We start from the raw sequence: 14059 nt of genomic DNA, 5'->3' as shown, positions 1-14059 counted from the left end.
TGTAGACCGCCAACATCCATAAAAAAACATTTCACGAATATGGCATGAAGCTGAAAGTAATATACAATAGCTTGACAAGGGAACAGGCGTTCATTATTGTAACAGGCATCTCTATAGTAATAAGGAGTATGTTCGTCTAGGCCAAGCATCAACATGCGAGCAGCTCTATGAAAGGTGTATCATCAGACAAAAATAAAATGGTTGTAGCACATAACACAGATCATTCCTGACTAATGCATGGCAGCTTACCGAAATCGCTGGAAATAAAAATCTACAGGGAGCTATTACGTGAGCCCGAACGTGTGCAGCGGTTGGAGATAAGACAGAACTAATTAGGACTTCGTAAGAAGCGACAGTAAGAAGTATAATAAGTGGAACATTAGGGAACAGGCAGATTAGGCCCGCAATAAGAAACGGTGCGTGCTTGGACGACCTTCTACCCTGTTTTGAAGCGCAGTTTGGGAGGTCATGTATTGTGCATAGTGTGTAGCTGGTGGTTAAATACAGAAAAAGCCACGTAAAAAGAATTGTATTCCATAACTGTAGGCAACTGGGTAAACTGATAAGGATAGAACACGATAAGCAAACCATGCAGTCGGATGCAAAATTTTGGAGGACGCTTAAGCGTCGCCTTTAAGAATGGAATGCAGTAGCATTCAAAGATACCTCAATTCTTGTCACGCTTCCCGGCAACAGCAAGTTATGTAACCATAAACTTTCCTTGGAAACGCTGGCATCGAACGTTATGCCCGACGGCGAGCTTTCTGGTAGAAACGCGGCCTCCTGCGTGGGCGGCGCATGCGCGGAGGCGAGCGCCATATGTATGGTGTTGCAAGGAACCAGGCGCGCCACTCTGTGATTGGTAGAAACGCTAGAAAAGGGAGTTTTATGTTTGGGTTTCTCAGTAAAAGAGTTGTGTTCTCGCATATTCAAATGAAATCCGCCACTGTAATGCCTGTGGGTTCTGTGTAAGTCTTTCTTTACAATTGTTATGGCACATTTTGCTTTCCGAAATTCAATTATTTCAATAATGTCTTTGCCTTACAGGGAGGGCCTGCGTGGTTGGGTATGCGTGGTCTGGAATGATTTCCTGCTCACAAGACTGTCGACGCTGCACGCGGGACGCCGATGCCGGATTTTTTGCGACACGGGGCCCTTATCACTGTTGCGTTAACAGGTACAATGGCGCTTACTTCGAAATATTTTCGTCCAGCAGTGAAGATACATTGGCGTGTGATAAATATTGTCTGTGAGATGCTATTGCCAGCCATCAGGAGCGATTCAAAGGAACGTTGCATAACACTGTAAGAATATACTTTTATATCAGAAATTCAAAATTTTCTTTGAATCCTATAAGTAGGGCGAAGATAGACATTTAGCTGTACTCGGTCTTCAGTGTGCAGGTGTTTAGTGCAACTAGTGTTCGGTATGTACGTTCAGACAGCTTTCTAGTGTTCACTTTGGAAGGGCTTGTTTTTCTAACGGAAGAAGCGTACATGACTGAGTGAAGTCAGTCTCACTTGTCAAGAGATTTCAGTTTCAAAGGTTCTCAGACCAGACACTTAGAATTACTATGGCCATTACTACTCTGTCGGTATGTATTGTAAAGATATAAATGTGTGGCGAACCCGGCGCAAATCAAAATACGTGTTATAAGAAAAGAAGTTTCGAAAGTAAAACACACAAGAGGTGTCTTATCCTCCTTACAACAGCTCATGCCTCTAAGTATTGAACCAATAAGCTGATCACCTTTCGTTAACTTATCTACCTGCCTGAAGTAATGCTACCCCGGCTTACAGATACATTATAGTGTAAAAATTATCGTAAAGAGTACTCACCAAGGACGTCGTAATGTAGTTGTGGTATTCTGTTAGCATTCCTGCATCCTGAGCCTGCGGATACGAAAGCAGAAATTTAAACAACAGCACTGGGCATACCCTATACAGCCAGCACATTTAAAACACAGCGATCAATGCTCTAAATGGGCCAGAAGTCAGCGGAAGCATCGCATGCGCTGCCTTATTGTGCACTATTCTAGAATACGCCCGATATGTTCAAAGAAACAATTATTGAAGAATTATTACATTTCTTGCCTGCTCAAATATTTACTGAATTCTTAGTGAATATTTATGTTCTGTCTGAGCATATCAGTGGTTGATTCCGCAAGATTTCCTAAAGTAAAAACTGTTGTACGTTCCTCAAGAACATTCAGATAAGATCTCATGTGAGCCTGAACAGCAGCTTTAGGCCAGACGAAACCTTGATTAGCACAACCCTTTCGATAGTATCATTAAGTTTCTATGTTGTATGTAGCATTCTGTTGTAAGAAAAGTAACAAAAATTTGGCAGCTAAAGAAGCTGAGTGTGTTGACAATAGCCAGATTGGCAGACAGCTATACGAAGACGTCCAGCACCTTTATCAGCCGTATCAACTTGTAAACATTCGCTGTTTAACTAAATTACCAAGCATTGTGTCAGCGCGCACAGCAAATATGAGCACATCACACTCGATGACCACGGAAATCTGCTGTCAAAACACTGGCTTGAGGAAACGCGGCAGCAGCAGCGAGCGAAGTGATTTGCGTGCTGTCTATTGCTTCAAAGCAAGTGAACACTGAGAACACACAGCACGCACAAAGCTACGAACCGTCGACACACCTTGACTCTGGCCGCAACGCACATCAATCTCATGATACATACGCCACATACGCTGTTGCAACCGGAGTACAACGTCGCCCTCCTTCCTTCCCCCCGGTGTCTCGCAATGTTGGGTGCCTCAAACGCGACGGAAGTCGGCACGCTTTCTACTCGCTCTCCTTCCTTTCACAAGGGCGAGATTGAGCAGCGATCGTCGGCTCCCCTCGCACGCTTTCCCTTGCACATACACCGCAGGTGGCGCGGCGGCGCTGTTATCGCCCTTGTAATTTACACGGAACATCACTGCGACGGTGACGGCAGAAATGCGCCTGGAGTGCCTGTATACTTGCTACCGCAACAAAATGTGAGCTTAGAATAACTGTAGCCCGGTGAACTTCGACTTACTTCAACTGAGAATTAAAGATCAGCACTATAAAATCAATTAAAAGAAAGAATGCATAGTTTTCTATCTACCATTTCTGGACCACGACTCGCGAAAGTACCACAAGGTTCGTGCGTGCAAGCGTTCTCAGAGCGAAGAAAGAAAAACTACGGAGATGCCCCCGCTAATTCCAGACGCATTTTGCATCAAACGGCTGCTGTAAAGAGTCAAACCGGCATTTCTTTAGAGGAAGATTAGCAGCATCAGTAATGTTTTTCAGAAAGTCGTTTTCTCCTTGTGCGATACAGTACTGTTTTCATAACTAGCAGTGGCTGCAACGGTGTTTACCTTTCCTCCCTCAATGACAGACCTGGGTACATGAACGAAAAAGTTTTGAGGGTGTGCGCCTACTCAAGACGCGGTAGGCACATAGCTCTGCTCTCACTGCGCGCCTATAGCCTTTGGTTAGGTTCATTTTATGATGTCGGCAAGAGCACAAACTGTGGATGAAAGTGGCTTGGTGATAGGTAAAAGAGGATGGTAGCTTTCCATATGCACAGGCGCTTCTACGCGATATTGTGGAGAGAGGCGTCCGCATGTTGTCTCAGAGTTCTTTTTGCATCATCTGGTTTTCCAGAATCTCAACTACCGCTGCATTCGTGAAGCCTGAGAACCGAGAGGGTGTGCACCAACTGTTAGGCTGATGTGTTATTGCACTGATGAAACAAGCCGCCGCAAGTTTTATGCCAAACTCCGAGAGATGGAAAAACGAAGGAGAGCAAATGCTTCGATATTACGAATTTATATTTCCACGTTTACTATCATTTATTTACAACACACCGACGGAGCGTAGCTCTCGTCCCATGAAATGCGACGGGTAACGCTTTCCAAGCGTTCGTAAGGTGGCCTGCTGGCATTCACTTTACAGCGAAGATTTATTACGACTACAAGCGTTCAAAAACCTTAGATGACAGCTTTCACGGCTTTTTGAAAAAAGTAAAAAAAAACGAAGTTCACGTTTTTAGAAACTGAGGGGAATGTTCAGTGCATTGGGGCAAGGACAGTTTGAAGTGTGTGTCCATCAATGGTTAGAGAAAAATTTCTATGCCTTCGTATAGAGGCTGTATTTGGAACTATAATGGAACGCTTCAAGAGTTTCTCAACATGCCTGGGATTGAACTTTGAGGACATGAGGCCCATGGTATGGGTGATGTATAAGGGAAGTGTTAAGTGTGCAGGTTTATTATCTGCACTGCAAATAAATATATAATGCTCGCTTGCACGAAAGTTTTATGCCTTATACAAGACATGAAGTTGTTTTTCCCCAGTTGCGATGGTGAACAATGCGAGGTGCAGTGTTTATGTTTTTCTGAAATAGGAAAATTTTTGCGAATGCCAAACGGAAAATATTTATTTATGAATTATAATAAAATTTGTGACGAGGAATTACAGCCCGCTCTAGAAAGTTACTTATTTTAGTGTTCCAGAGCGTCATACTGTCGTTATTCAAAACGTTTTCAAGGCTGCTAAGACAACTGCACAAGATACCAACATCAAGATAGGTGAATGTAGAAAAAAATATCAGGTGTAATGCGTGCCGAAGTCTTCACGTTCCTAGAAGCGTTGGGTGTAGCTAATAAACCATCGTGCGTCCTGTGATTTCATGTGTCTTGGGACGTTCGTGTTTGGTTTCTACGGTGCACTCGATAAACTAGACAATGCATCTCTAATCGCTTTCGTGAAATTAGGAGGCATGTTATGGGTAGCGCGCACGGAATGCTAAATGTGTGTGGCTTATATCTGCGTTCTTACATAAATTATGAATGCAAGTGCTCTGGAGCGTGATCAGTGTCTCTTACGAGCCGCACAAAATTTAAATCGCTAAGTGCAACCGCCTTCACACTCAAATTTTGCGGCTATGAGGAAAATGCTGTGTAAATCTCTCTGGAAAGTTAAATACTTGCTGATCAAATACATTTTTTTAACAAAAAAAAAAAACAATCGTTAGCCAGTGCCATGTAGCCGTTATCCGCTATATTTGCCAATGTCCCGAATCAGCACGGCGTTACACAATCTTTGTATTTGGAATCAATCGGAAGCATTCTAAGTTCAATGCGTGACGAGATGTTAAAGTTTCTGGCCTAATTAGAAACATTAAAAATAATATTAAATCCTTCACTTTTTTCGTGCATCATGTGAGGCTCTCCTATACTCTCAGCGAACGAGTGTCCTGGTGAAAAAACGAGGCAGCGTCTGTTTGCGAAAATAAGAGCAAAGTACTGCATGAATTGTAGGAAAATGAAGTGAGTGGCTCAATTACAACATTGACAATAAATATCGTGTGGAAGCACTCTAGAGCTCTATAACTACTTCATACGAGGCCCTCGTGCGTGACTGTGTCAGAACTACAAATGCCACCAATATCAAATTTACCCAAAATACGTAGAAAATTATGTAAAGAACTGTGTGAAGCAGAATATGAATGGATGGATTACAGCCTTTGTAAAAAAACTTCATCATTTACTTGTTAGATCGCGTCGTTTGGCTGCTATTGTCCATTCTTGTCAATGTCCCAACATAGTTTGACAGGCCACACAAATGTTTTATATACTGTGGAAATGCGGCGTTAGGGTAAATGTATAGCGTCACGAAATTTTAACTTTCTTTGCAAAATTGCACGCGTTGCACATAATTACTGAACCTTTGTGCATAGCCCAATTCCATGTGCCATACGATGTCTTAAGTTTGTTTCTCCGGTGTCTTCGGATAACTAAACAAGATCTCTTGTTTGTATATGGCGAAAACAAAGGGAACGGTATGGGTAACATATAGGCGATGTTCATAGTGTGTGGAACGGTTACAGCCTTGACAGGAGGAGGAGAAGACAAAGGAGAGCAAAGACAGAGAGGTTAGCCAGTGTAAGTACCAGCTGGCTACTCTGTGCTGGGGAAAGGGGTAAAGGGAATAAAAGGAGAAAGAAGAAGAGGGAAAAAATAAAGCCAGAAAATTCAAACAGTAACGCGAAACTACGCGCTACAACAATCAAAACCGGTCGTCCAATTCGCATGTCCTTAAAACTTAAGCAAAGCCCTTAAGGCCTTGAATGCCGAAGCCCGTCTGGACCAATGTCCTAGAGCTTTCTCCTCTGTAAAGGAAAGATTGTCCAGTTTTTTGATAGCGGTCACGAGCACTTTTCTTGACACTTTGTAACGGGGACAGTCACAAAGGAGGTGCTCAATCGTCTCATCGCAGCCGCAGGTGTCACAAGTAGTGCTGTCGGCCATTCCAATGCGGAATGAGTAGGAGTTCGTGAATGCCACGCCAAGCCACAGGTGGCACAGAAGTGTTGCTTTTGCTCGTAGCAACCCTGGTGGTAGGCGGAGTTGCAGACGTGAATCCAATCCGTGGAGACGTGCGTTCGTGAATTCACTAGTGTTCCACAGATTCTGTGTAAGCTAGCGAGTGAGGGAGCCAAGACTTGTGGCTGCATCTCTTCTTGACAGGAAATTACATATGCAAGCGGGCCGGAGCTCTACAAGTATGCGTCACGAAAAACGCAGAACATAATTCACTCTTGGGAGAAGTACAAACGCAACCAAGAAGAAATTTAGAGAAAAATTGACCACCCCTTCCCCTACCGGCAAATTGGGGTGAGCGAAGCTTGTCCTGCGTGCATCTGACCTTCGTCACCGTTAAGTAACCCAAAAGTAATGGTGCCGGATCACTTCGACCTCACGCTCCCTCAGCTTGGGATCTTTTTTCGTTGCTGTCGGATGGCCTAGATTAGGGCGGCTCTAACAGCTGGATTGGTGCGCCAACGGTGAGCCCATTCATGGGCGATTTCTCACCGCCGCTCGTCGAAGGCTGCCTGTTCCTCGGGGGAAGACATAACGCGTGGCCGTCCCATCTGTTTTCCGAGCCTGAGCGGAACGGAAACGAAGCCGGCGCAGCGCGCGCGAAACCCATTCTTTCCCTTTCCCTCCCCAGCGGAAGCGAAGTGGCTCTGATTGGTTGCGCGCGTGGCATGAGCGCGCGCCTATGCAGCTGAAATTCTTGCTAATGAATGATTCTCTGGCGGCGGCGCAGCTGTCAACTCATAAAGCCACCCTTTCCTGCAGCTGATCTGCTCTTGAAGCAACTAGGTATTTTTACGTGACCACGACAACGCCACCGAAACTTGTGAGCAAATACAAGCTTCACTTGAAAAAGAAAGAAGGGGAGGGGGGGGAGAAGGGGGCGCTGTGGCCAATTGCCTGAGGAAGTAAAATGTGTGTGCATGTATTACTGCTATATCAAACATTTTTTAACAAGTGCTCGAAAACATAGGATACCAAGAGGTTTGAAACGCACCCGTCATTTATGGACAACGTTTTAATGTCTGTGATTTTAGTGCAGACAATGGAAACTGTTATTGTAACTGCTATAAAGAAACAGCTTCGCTGGGTGCTGGATTTTGTTCCCGCAAAGCCGCAAAAATCTGCTGTTTCTCTTGGTATGGTTGGGTAAAATGAAGACAAATCGTCAACTTACACACCCTCTCTTGTTTATAAACGCCTACAAGAAAAGAGCAAAAGGAAAAAAAATAATAGTAACTGTTATAGGTTCTTGATGGCTACATCGTAGACAGGGGGATTTCGTGCGCACAATAAAAAGAATATACAGAAGGCGGGAGATGCCTATTAAGTCAAAGATTCGCAAACGCTTCTCAAAAGTGCTAGGACATAGGACAAGGGTGCAAAATATCCGCGCGATAGCTCTGGCCATCTCAGATATCTTTGGGTAGTGTATTTTACCTGCGCCTTTCAGCGAAAACGCTGCCAATCAGAATCGATCCAGCAATTGTGAAAGCAATGCCATTTGTCATAAGTGCGGACTTACACTAGTTTTCTTCTAATTTTTGTCCCCCCAGAATCCCTAAACGTGCTGATTCTCACGCTGGCGAGAAATAGCGAGGTGATCGCGGTGGCCACATTCTGAAGAGAGCAGAAATGCAAAAGACGGGTGTTAATCTGGCACTGCTTGCATGTTAATGAAACCCAGGTGGCGAAACTTATTTCGGTGTCTCCCCCTCTACGACGTGCCTTCAAAAGCAGATCGTGGTACTGACACTTATTACACCATGATCTAAAACATTTTCATATGCTACGTAAAAGGGAAATCGTAAGAATGGCGTACGCGAGCGCGTGTGTTTGTACTCTTCTTGTATCGCCTTCCACATTCTCTTCATTGGACATTGGCGCTTTCTTAATGCTTCAAAAGCATAGGTGTTCTATAACCTAAGGATAAGTTATACTTTTCTCGTTGTTTCACACTGACCTCGTGGCGCATGTTGCAAGCAAACAAATAAAGAAATGACAATTCGCAGTTAAATTCTCGAGATGCCATTTGAAAGTCAGCCCCACGCCCGCATAGTGGAACCGGTTTTCAAGTTTAAATAGACATCCTAAAAGAGAAAGCCCACCTAGAATCCGAGTTGGACGACAAGACCGAGAGTGCAGAGTTCTGTCCTCCTTTAATTTATTTTAATGCAATATTTCTTTGCTTCCTGCTTTCAGACACGCCATAGTTTTGCGGCAAGTTTTGCGACACGCCATAGTTTTACAGCGCTCCCTCAGACATACTGCTCGAATCTCGGTGCCAGGACCATTCAAGCCCATTTTCTTTTTAACTTGGTCTGCCTCTGGGACGTTCGGGTTTTATTTCTTTTTTTGTAATTTCCCAAAGTGTTATTGCTCAATTTCTATTTGCCCCTCTATTCTTCAACGATTTGCTTGCTCTCGAAAGCACTTGAAAAAAAATTAAAATAAAACCGAGAACAACAAACCTGGCTGCTGAAATGGCTGCCTGTACAAAGACTCTTGTTCCCACATTCCTGATCTCGGCAGTCAAGCTGTCACACTCGCACTTCTTTTGGGAAACATTTCCAAGATCTGAGGGAAACAGTTCTAACGGAATTCTTTTGCGTTTGCCCCGTGAGCTGTGACGCTGTCTCACTGTTGGTTGTTGCGCGTAAACAGCCACCAGACAAAACATGAAAGTTGTGTTTTCTGTTCAGACTGCAACCGACCCTGCGCGAGTTGTACTTGACTAAACAGCCTAACATCAGAATCTGAAAAAAGTGTGCGTGACGCCTACTTTGAATATCTGATACTTTCGACAGGGGGCAAGGCTTGTGTGCATGCTATCAGTATTTACGCCTGTGCTGTTGGAGAAAATAATCCCTATTGTGCAAGGAAAGCAGCAAAGCAGCATATATATATATACATATATATATATATATATATATATATATATATATATATATATATATATATATATATATATATATATATATATATATATATATAGAATGGTACATGCAGCGGCAAAAAAAATTGAATCATCTGACAAGTGATTCCGCCGTACCAAATAGAAGAAATTTCACCTAATTCGCTCCTCTGATATCGCTTCCACGCTTTGTGGACGACATAAATTACATCACGAAACTCAAAAGGAAACTGCGCAGAAAAGAGAACGTGTAATATCACGCATAATGCCGGCCCGCCCGTCTGTACCATTCTCTCTATTTTCTCACATCCTAACTCTCATAGACTCAGTGAAAAATCGTTCCATGGAAGCTACTTAACTAGGCTGGCGAAGAGCGCGTCAGTAAGCAAGCGCTCCCTGTGAAATGTGAAGAAACAAGCGCGGCGTGCGATACATTAGCCGTGCGGCCGTTCAGGCAAAGCGTCATTGTTTAAAAAGTGCGCCAGCAATGAAAAAAATAGAGGAGGAACGTTGAAGAGGGCGAACAGTCACACTTTCCCAGACTGAACTGATAAAGTTCAGAGCGTTTTCGAACGCTTCTGGCGCTATGCTCCACTTTTTCAGGTTTCGCATAAGTTTGCTTCAGTTTAACAACTGGCATTGAGTCGAAGAAGCACAGAAAACACGCGCCATACAAGTGTCGGCCACCAACACGTTTCACCCATGCACAGAATGCTGACTGCGCATAATATTGTTTAAGAAGCTTAAGAAGCATTGTTTAGGAAGCTTAAGAAGCATAATATTCGAAGCTTGCGTTGAGAGCTTTGTAAAACGACGGCACCCGGAAGAGCTTGCTTTAAAAATATTTGCCACCTATGGGACTTCATTTATCTTGTCCCTAAACAATTATCCTCGTGTGTTTTGATTGCATTTCCTTACTTGCAAACTCTGCCCTCACTTCTTTCTTTAAAGAAAAATGCCATGGCACGCTGATAATGTCCATGCCATTCGTAACGTTCAAGTACTTGGAGCGCAACTTTAAAGCAAGAAAACACACACAAAATAGATTACTATCATTGTTTCGGGCCACGATAAGCTTCAAAGAGTGCAAAGTTTTCTTGCAATGTTCGCAATAAAGCTTATCGCGTTTTCAGTGTTGTCACTAAGGCACCAAAGGACGAAGGAGGTCGTCCTCGCAAAAGTGACGTACAAGCTGTGGATTTCGCAATGGTTGTGGTCACCCTCTGTGCAATGCGCCTGAAATTAGGACCATAAGGGTGTTTTCGGTGCCTATAACTAACACCTTGACACTTGTTAAAATGGGTGTTTTTCATACATAAACGCCGTTATCGGGTGTGGAATCAGCAACCTTACACGCTTAATAACTTCAAATATTTTGCGAGAGTTATTACACAATCTATGCTTTTGAGGCAGGAAAAAGAATAAATAAAGCAACATACCTGAGACAAGGCTTACCTCTCTCCCTCTCCTGCCTTAAAGCGACCTTTCCTCTGACCATAGTTGCCGACTACGGTAGGCTCAGAGGCCCAAGCTCTCTCCGGAATGTTCCGGTCAAAGGCTGAGGCCCCCCTCACACCCCCCCCTTCCCCATAGCGTGTCATTGCCAGAGTTTTGTCACCCACATCATTTGAGGTTGACTTTGCATTGCCTAGACCTTTTCACTTAAAATGTTATTGTGGGTCATAGCTCACGGCATCATTGTTGCGTGGACGTGCACGGATTTCAGTTAATATTTTGCTTTATTTCTGCAAATCCTGACAATAGCAGAACAAATGCATTAGAATTAAGTACCTCCGTATTTTCTTACTTCAGCATTGCTTTAAATTTCCACTGTAAACACCATGTACATACACAATATATAAATATACACACAACGCAAACTTTTCTATATCTTTATGCGAATTAGATTGCCAATTAACAGCTATTCCTAAAGGTATGGATAGCTTATACCTAGAGAAAGAATGTGTTGCTGTATGTTCACCTCACTTTAAAATGCTTTCGGTGCTTCTTTTACCCTGAAAAAAAAAATCTGCAGGCTCTAGTGACCCCTTCAGCAGAGTATGTTATCAATGGCCAGTGAAATGCGCGTGAATTATACGTGTATCAGTATCGGTTCTCTTTCCAGTAAGCAAAGCTAACGACACAATAAATAAGCGCTTCTACATACAACAATAATATACAATAATATACAACATTTACTAAGAATGGAAACATCATCTCTTGCATGCAGGAGTGATAAATATATACAGGGTGTGCCAATTAACTATCATGCACCAAGAGTTTTTTTAAAAATGAATGCTTTACTCGTAGAAAACCTAGTTCATATTGTTTCCAGTACTGTGTAGTAGGCGCCAGTATTTGTTTAATTACTAAGATTTATTTAGGTAATTGCAACAATTTATATATCTCGAGACGTACTATCATAATCATCAAAGTATCGATGAGGCATTTGTAGGCACCGCCAAGGGACATCTAACTGTGGTATTTTCGGTGACGTACTAATTGTGTACTAATATTTTCCTACTGATATGTAAACCCTGCGAAATATGCTGAATACCACGTGACCGCGCTCCCACCCAAATCATAATGCAGCGCCCTCGAACAGGCTCTTGCCGATTTAGCCACAACAAAATGAAGGAAATAAAGAATAAAAATCACCGCCCAAGCACTCCGTACAGATGGTTAACCAGCAAAGATGAAACCTGTGGCCTCGGAGATTATCACTGGGTTATTCGCCACAGTTCATCAAAGGACAGCTTGCTATGCTGCCGGATCATCGGTACGCAGTTGCTGCTTGCTCTCGGCTGCACGAGCCTGTTCTTGTGCGCGGGCTGCAGCATCGGGATGGCGTAGACGAGCTCGTTCCACGTTCTGCTTGCGGCGTTGCTGATCGAAAGCTGCCTGCTCCTCAGAAGTATGTATGACGTGTAGCCTACCCATTTCGGAACCGGACAAAAACTACTGCGCGAGCGCACGGCTGCGACGGGAAACAACGACGTCACTACTGCCGTAGCCAATCGTGTGATCAAAAACAACGTGATCGCAACGTGAGCAAATCCTTATCTGCCGCGCCTCGGCCGAAATAACGCGTTGTGTTTGGTGTTAGTTGGAAATAAGCTGTGAGAGATGTTGTCTTAGCGTAGATAAAGTGCACGGATGGTTCTTAGTTTTTTTTTTACAAGACCTATCACCACGAAAGCAAATTGACGTCATTGCAAATGCTTAAGGAGCGATTTGTTTCGTCCCAGTGGCCATGTCCTTATGTGCAGAAAGTAAAAATAATCCTGGCCTTGGGAACTGCAAACGACAAGAAGATGAAGTCCGCAAATATATATCTGTCATGAAAGTGTGGCGGTAGAACAAACACGTCGACTATCATTAGAAATGATGAAAACCTGAGAGAAACCGGCAGCTTCAAGAAACAGCGGCGTAGGACTCGATCTGTGAGTCATAGCCTACTCACCGATTTTCTATGTGGTGGTTGTGATAAACTTTATTGAAAGGGCGAAGGGTAAAGAGGGACGTGGCTGAGGATTAGGGCTCAAGTAAATCCCTGGGCCTGCTTGGCCTTTTCCGCCCAGTCCACCAGTTCAAGTTGTCGGTCGACGTTCCCGGAACTGAGCCAGGTTGTCCAGTCAGTCTCGCTGCTGACGGGGGGATGAGAGAACGGGAGCGAGGTGCATTCCCATATTATGTGTGCGAGTGGTCCTCTTTCTGAACAGAGCCTACATTTGTCGCTTTCCCTGCCCCCTGTGATTTTGTTAATGTATTTTGCGTGTGTGTATGTATTTGTCTGAAGTCGCCGAAACGCGACCGCTTGCGTTTTGTCGAGTTGCTTGGCCGGAGGTGGGAGCGCGTGACACATCAAGCGATACCGATGGGCTATTTCATAATAAGTCTCGCAGGGTTCCTCGTGTCTCTCCTCCTCATTCACGCCGTCCACATCCGCGGACGAGGCTCGGCGCGCAAGATGTCGAGCCAAACTGTGAGCCGACGCGTTGCCGGGCAAAGCCACGTGAGCGGGGGTCCACACGAGGGTTTTCAAGCCGCTTAGGGGGCGTCGTGTGAGGACATGGTACGGCTGTTTGCAAATTCTACCACGGACGAAATTGCCGATGGCCTGCTTGCTGTCGCTGAGCATTTATGGCCTGAAACCTTCATGCTAGTGTGCGGGACGTGGCCACCCAGGTGCCAATTTCCAATTCATGAGGTTTGGAGGATTCTAAGCGGCAGCCTTTCACCCGTACCACCTTACCCAGCACCAATACTTGAAACATGCGGCCTTGTATAACTGTCTAGGTTTCTCGAATTGGGTCCTCACAAAACCGATGAGTCACCGGACGTTTTGAGCAACAAGATGTGCACAGATGAAGCAACTTTTCAAAGAAACGCACAGGTAAACTTGCATAATGCAGACTATAGGAGTGACTACAACGCACATTGGGTAAACGCAATCGGCACCAGAGAGAGACAGAGAGAAAATGATAAAAGGAAGGTAGGGAGGTTAACCAGGACTGAGCCCGGTTGGCTACCCTACACTGGGGAAAGGGAAAGGGGGACGGAAAGATGAAAAGAAGAGAAAGTCCACTGGAGATATCAGTCGGTCACTCAGTCCGAATCACAGGCGCTCACTCAATCCGGTCGCTTTCAAATACCGCAGCAGCGCTTTTGTGGCCTTTTGTAGCTGCGATATGCGAGGCCAAGGTCCCAAGATCTTCTTCAAGGTGAACGGCTTCCCATCCAGCTGATTGAGAGCTGTGCAGAGGTCTTGCC

At 44.4% G+C, this 14059-nt stretch overlaps 1 protein-coding gene across 2 annotated transcripts in view; it reads right to left on the bottom strand.

Moving 5' to 3' along the window:
• LOC135899727 (glutamate receptor ionotropic, kainate 2-like) overlaps window positions 1-14059 on the bottom strand; it is a 244053-nt gene that overhangs the window by 73381 nt on the left and 156613 nt on the right. For both annotated transcript variants that reach the window (XM_070538452.1, XM_065429051.2), the window contains exon 5: window positions 1839-1892. In XM_070538452.1, the coding sequence (XP_070394553.1) occupies window positions 1839-1892 (54 nt within the window). The remainder of the gene's footprint in view (window positions 1-1838; window positions 1893-14059) is intronic.

Source organism: Dermacentor albipictus, chromosome 5 (genome assembly GCF_038994185.2).
Source record: "Dermacentor albipictus isolate Rhodes 1998 colony chromosome 5, USDA_Dalb.pri_finalv2, whole genome shotgun sequence".
Taxonomy (NCBI): domain Eukaryota; kingdom Metazoa; phylum Arthropoda; class Arachnida; order Ixodida; family Ixodidae; genus Dermacentor; species Dermacentor albipictus.
This window is presented reverse-complemented; position numbering and strand designations above follow the sequence as displayed.